This window comes from Drosophila navojoa, chromosome 2 (genome assembly GCF_054131105.1).
Source record: "Drosophila navojoa isolate 15081-1374.11 chromosome 2, UAZ_NAV_1.0, whole genome shotgun sequence".
In the NCBI taxonomy this organism is placed as follows: domain Eukaryota; kingdom Metazoa; phylum Arthropoda; class Insecta; order Diptera; family Drosophilidae; genus Drosophila; species Drosophila navojoa.
This window is the reverse complement of record NC_142890.1, coordinates 11,404,376-11,410,080: the sequence shown is the minus strand read 5'-3', so window position 1 is coordinate 11,410,080 and position 5,705 is coordinate 11,404,376. Positions and strand designations below refer to the sequence as shown.

The 5,705-nt window shown below is 48.1% G+C and overlaps 2 protein-coding genes across 2 annotated transcripts; one reads left to right on the top strand and one right to left on the bottom strand.

The window, feature by feature from the left end:
- Nucleotides 1–559: 559 nt before the first annotated feature.
- On the top strand, nucleotides 560–2,027 carry sro (SDR family oxidoreductase shroud). Its single transcript, XM_018111419.3, has 2 exons — nucleotides 560–992; nucleotides 1,056–2,027. The coding sequence occupies exons 1-2, from the start codon at nucleotides 793–795 to the stop codon at nucleotides 1,930–1,932; spliced, it is 1,077 nt and encodes a 358-aa protein (XP_017966908.2). The 5' UTR covers nucleotides 560–792; the 3' UTR covers nucleotides 1,933–2,027.
- On the bottom strand, nucleotides 1,929–5,599 carry Rnb (BTB/POZ domain-containing protein Rnb). Its single transcript, XM_030387607.2, has 7 exons — nucleotides 5,230–5,599; nucleotides 4,578–5,171; nucleotides 4,176–4,514; nucleotides 3,914–4,120; nucleotides 3,297–3,847; nucleotides 3,160–3,235; nucleotides 1,929–3,067 (listed from the first exon to the last, which is right to left on the bottom strand). Exons 1-7 carry the CDS (start codon nucleotides 5,482–5,484, stop codon nucleotides 2,126–2,128), a joined length of 2,964 nt encoding a protein of 987 aa, XP_030243467.1. The 5' UTR covers nucleotides 5,485–5,599; the 3' UTR covers nucleotides 1,929–2,125.
- Nucleotides 5,600–5,705: the final 106 nt, after the last annotated feature.

Below are 5,705 nucleotides of genomic sequence, written 5' to 3'. Positions count from 1 at the left end.
GCAATTTGTCTTCTTTAGCTAAGAGAGAGAGAGAGAGAGAGGGAGAGGGAGAGCTCAAGATCAAGGTATGGATTCTACCTGACAGACAGCCGGAACGGATGTGCCTGAAACAATTGAAATCGCATAAGATTACAAAAACGCTGGCGCAGCGGACACTGAAATATGTCAGGTAAATTAGGCTGGACCAAAAAAGTGAATAAGAAAAGTAAGGTATTTTGGCATAGCTCAGATATAATAGCAGATATACGAGCGCGACTCTAGCTTATTAGCTGACAAAGATCTCCAACTCTTTTGCTCTATGAAATGTGGCATAAGATTGTGAGTGGGCGTTAAAATTCAGCTATACTTCCATAGAAAATATGCCTTAAACTGGATATTGAAATATTGGATATAAATAAATTTATTTTAATTTTTTTATTCATTACAAGGAGTGAAATAAAATAAAAAATACCTAAATAATCTCAGATGATTTAGCATTAAGTATAATCTGCCTGAAACAATATAAAAATGTCCATACAAAATAATATAATTAGAAAGAAGATATTTAAGTGTGCAAACCAGCTGAGGTGCTACGACTAGGGTTTTTTATTCTCTTGTTTTTTGGCAACAGCCTAATGCGCAGGTAAGACTCGAAAGGTGCGAGTCGCAAGCGAATGGATCTATGTATAAGTGTACAGAAATATATTTATATACATACATACAAGTATATATCGCTGAGCTACAGATAATGCCGACGCATACATAGAAGTGCATATATGTATGAGATGATTTAAAATTTCGGGTTCGTTTTGCATGTTTACATTTTATTCGTTCGTTCCTCTCATATTTGATTTTGCTGGGAGTTTTTTCGTCAGTTTATCTGGAACCGCCGATATGGGCAGCCGCAATCAACTGCTGAGCGCCCTGAAACGCTGCCTGGGCTTGGGTCGACGCCAGCTGAGCGTTGGGCCACGTCAAGTGGTGCTGGTGACGGGCTGCGACTCGGGCTTGGGGTAAGCTGACCTCGTGCATGATAGAGATATATATACATTATTTCTATATACATTTGGATGCAGCCACTCCCTGGCTGTCTACTGCTATAGGGCGCTGCATATGACAGTCATCTCCTGCTGCCACAACCTGGAGTCGCAGGGCGCCCAGCTGCTGCTGCGGATGAGCAGCGAGAATGAGCGACGACGCATGCACACCTGGCAGCTGGATCTGCTGGAGCCGGAGTCTATAGTGCAGCTACATGCCAAGCTGGAGCAGCTCTTGGCCAGCACGGACTGCCAGCTGATGGCGCTGGTCAACAATGCGGGCGTCATGTGCTTCGGCGAATTCGAATGGCAGCTGTCGGCGCAAATCGAGCACCAGATCAACTGCAATCTGCTGGGCACCATGCGTCTGACCCGGCAACTGTTGCCGCTGCTGCGGCAGCAGCGTGCGCGCATCATCAACGTGACCAGCCACTGTGGCTTCCAGGCGCTGCCCGCTCTGGCGCCGTATGCTGCCACTAAGGCCGCGCTGCGGGTGTGGAACGATGCACTGCGCATCGAGCTGCAGCCGCATGGCATGGAGGTGATCAACTTTGTGCCCGGCTCCTTTGTGCTGGAGAGCAACATCGCCGCACGCCAGCAGCAGCAGGCCCAGCAGCAGTTGGAGGCATTCAGCGCGGAGCAGCTGGCCTACTATGGCAGCTACTTCAAGGCGTTCCACGAGTACCTGAGCATGCTGAGTGGATTCAAGCGACCCAATCAGCTCCAGGACGAGGCACTGCTGGCAAAGTTCAAGGATGCGCTAACTAATGCTCAACCGAAGACGCTGTACATACACGAACCCTGGCGCTATAAGGTCTACCGTTGGCTCTTCAAGCTGACGCCAGCTCCCTTGACGGATTGGCTGGTGCTCCGATTCTGTGCCATGCCCAGCTTCGAGTCCACACAGCGCAGTTAGATTTAGATATTTTATTATTCCTAGTATTAATTTTGTAGCGCATTCTTATAAAGTTGGCTGGGTCTTGAAATATAAACTGTTTGCAATTGGCACAATCTCCCACACATGGACACACACCTAAACAATACAAATACATAGACAGACAACGACAATCACATTAATAGTTGGCAGGTCGGGCATGAATCTTAAGTAGCTAATAGCCGGTGCTGCGACATCTCTCGTAGACCGCATCGTTGAGCAGCTGGAACCATTCGCTGGCATAGACCGAGTCCTCGGCAGCTCGGAACAGCTGTAGTTTATCCTGGGCCGGCAGCGCGGCGCACAGATAATAGCTGATCGCTGTCTCGGTGAGCTCCGCATGGTAGTTCTTCAGGGCCCACTCCAGCAAGCGCAGGCAATTGCGTGAGTCCAGGAACTGTATCAGCCGCTCGTGCAGGAGCGCCTCCAGCTCCGGTATTATGTACACTCGCGACATTTCGAAAGCCTGCAACAGGGCGCCATAGTCTGGCATGGCCAGATGCCTCTCCTGGCAGCCAATCAAGTGGAGGAAATACCTCAGCCCGTTGGCCGTATAGTCGCGCAGCTGGATCTCGCCGTCGTGGCCCTCGCGGAAGTCGCTATTGAGCATCTTGTTGAACACCTCGCTGGTCTCACAGAGCAGCTGCTTGTTGAAGCCAATGCTGAGCGTCGCCCGGCCCTCCCCGTCCTTGCCTTCTACATTCTCGCTGGGCAGTAGAAACCGCATATCACAATGCTCATGCAGTGGCATGTTTGTTGCGTTCAGCTGGCTTAAACAGATGCTGCTGCTGCTGTCCACCTGCTCGGGCTTGGGCAGCACAATGCCCAGCGTAAAGCGTGACATGGCCGTCACAGCATCCGCCGCCTCATCCGCATACAAATTGTCGCTCTTCTTGCGCAGCAGCAAGTCGAAGAGCAGAGTCAGCGCATTGCCGTCATACAAGAACTGATAGAGCAGCCGATGGCTTTTAATGATGTACGCCACGGAGATGGCCGCTCGTTGCTGTGCATTCAAATCTGTTTCGCAGCGCAGCAATCGCACCAGCTCCTCCTTGCCGTAGTTGGACTCACCCACATTCGTGAGCGTCTCCAGAAAAGCAAAGCCATCCTTGCGCATCTGCAAGATTATTCAAATGAGATGACCGGAAGTTGGGATTAGAAAGGGTTTGCTCGTAAGCACAACTCAATTCGTTAAGGGACTTGCAATACCTCCTCCACTTTGGTCAGTTGATAAAGCTGATGCACAACGCCATGCTTGATGATCTGGGCAAAGAACTGGCTTTCGCTGCATAAAGATTCAAATCATCACCAAATCATTTCAACATTAAGGCCATCTTCAAACTTACAGCAATATATTGGTCAACGCATTGGCAAAATTATTGTTGGCTCCAAAGAGATTGATGGCTCGTATTAGGGTGTCCAGTGTCTCTGGCTTGCCCAGCTCCGGCCGCTTATTGATCATCAGCGTAATGCGGTAAATTAGGTTCTCAATGATGTCGATAGTGTCGCCTGCCTGACTGCGCAGCTGCGCCAGCTTGGGCGGCACATCGGAGCTAAGCTCGTCCATGTCCTCCTTGTCGGACAAGGTGTCGTCAATTGTTTCGCTGCCCTCATCAATGAGCTTAAGTATGTCCATGACATTGGCCGGCTGTGCACGATTCGTAGCTATGCGAGATTCGCGTGTGTCCATATTGCCACTGCTCGCCTTGCTATCGTCCTCGTCGTCATCGTCGTCACTGCAGGCGGGCGAATAGTTCTCGTCGTCATCGTTGGCAAACAGATTGGAGCAAACGGGCGACATGCTGCGCGAGCTGCACGGACTGGTGGTGCGATACGAGCGTGGCGAACTGCTGGGCGAGTCAAAGTCCGAGCTGAGTGGCTCCTGGGATTTCGCGAACTGGCATAGAAGTCGAGAGAAGCTGAGTGCTATATATATGATCTATAAATATATGTTTCTACTTACCTTGCTGAGAGTTTCTGGTGTTGTGGGATCAGTTAACTTTCGTTTTTTGCCACCCTGTATACGCTCCTCACGTCGTCGCTTGTGATACTCCTCATCACTGGTCAAATAATCATTCAGCTCACGCACCAGCATTGGCACCAGACCCTCATAGAGCAGCATTTCCATGCTCAGGTTGTCGTATTGAAAGTTGTTTAGAATTTGAAAGAGCTGGAAGAAAATATGATAGTAAGGATATGAATATGTAAATGGTTATACAACATACAGATGAACGCTCGCTCTGTGAATGTGAATCCCGTATCATGGCCACCAGTTTGCGCAGTGCACCGCAGCGCCGTATCTTGGAGCGGCTGCAGGCATCCACTGACAGTGTCGATATAATGTTCACGCAATGTCGGCTCTCGCTCTCCGACAGCGGCTTGGTCATGTTGACAGCCATGAGTAACTCACAGGCAGCCACAATGGAGTCGGCAGTGCTAAGCATATAGAATGCATAGGGATCCTTGCAGAAATTCGATAGAATCTTAAGGGCCGAGGCGCGTTGTTCACTATCTTCCTTCACAAAATATACAATGGGTGCCAGCGAAGTATTCCGTGAAAGTATCTAGTATATATGGAAATGAATTAATGTAGGAAATAAGTATAATATCAAACTCTCCATACGCACCTCCCAGGCTCTCATGCCTATTTGCTGAGCCGAGAGCAGCATGAGACACTTCAGGATCTCATAGGCCAGCTCGATGGCATCGTTCTCCTTGGGCAACACGTACTCGCAGTTCCGCGTCGAGTTCTTTAGCATTTGATAGTCGAAGATGTCGCTGCGTACACCCTCCAGATTTCGTGCCACCTCCTCGAAATATTTTTCCCGGTGCTGATTCCGCTTGAGGCCGACTAAAGCTGAGACATCGGCGGCATTCTGGTCCGAGGCTTTGGGCGCCTCATTGTTCTTCATGACCGACACAAATATATGCATCAGCTGCAGGAAGCCATTGGAGGCTAAAAACTGTTTATAGAACTGAGGGCTGACCAGCAAGAGTCGACAGACACGAAAGGCCATTATTTTCGTTTGAACGGCGCTGGTGGACTCGATGATATGGCAAATTGCTGGCGCTATGGCGCTATAGTGAACACTTAAAAAGGACGAGGCCTTTTTACTTTTGGCCAAATTGCCAAGCATGCGACAGGCGCGGCATTGTATCAGCGGATTGGGAATTGTCTTCAATATTGTTATCAACGGGCTAATGACCTTACAGTCCACAGCCTGTTAGAGATAAATTTAATTATAATTTATAATTCATTTTAGATATTTTCGCACTCACCTCTATGCAGGCCTGTTCATCGGTGCAACAGTTGCCCAATATGCTCAGTACAACTTCCATTATCTTTTCATTCAATTTGCTAATCAGGCGAACCATTACTGGAACACCCCCTGCAGTTCGGAATAAAACAATTCCATCTTTGTTTTTGACCACATCTGTGCGAAGTTTTACCAGGCATTTATATACAACAGTTTTGTCTGTCGAGGTTTTGAGGACACTCAGCATGCCCTCAACCTGTTCCAGGGAACATAACATATTTAAAATTCAGCAAAATTGTGTGGGTTTTATTCACTTTTTGTTGATTTTGCAAAAACAAATGCAAAAACACAACAAAAACTTCGGACCGTCACTGTAAAATACAAAAATACCGAAAATACCGAAAATGCACTGCCAATTATTTTTCCATCTACCATTAATATAAATGCATGGCGATGGCTTATATGTGTATATAATTATGGCGAAGACTGTTGCAGAAC

Coding starts and splice junctions, on each gene's coding strand:
- sro (XM_018111419.3), top strand. CDS start 793: ATGTTTACATTTTATTCGTTCGTTCCTCTCATATTTGATTTTGCTGGG. Junction 993..1,055: donor GGCTGCGACTCGGGCTTGGG/GTAAGCTGACCT, acceptor ATTTGGATGCAG/CCACTCCCTGGCTGTCTACT.
- Rnb (XM_030387607.2), bottom strand. CDS start 5,484: ATGTTATGTTCCCTGGAACAGGTTGAGGGCATGCTGAGTGTCCTCAAA. Junction 4,121..4,175: donor CACAGAGCGAGCGTTCATCT/GTATGTTGTATA, acceptor ATTTTCTTCCAG/CTCTTTCAAATTCTAAACAA. Junction 3,848..3,913: donor CACCAGAAACTCTCAGCAAG/GTAAGTAGAAAC, acceptor CTTCTATGCCAG/TTCGCGAAATCCCAGGAGCC.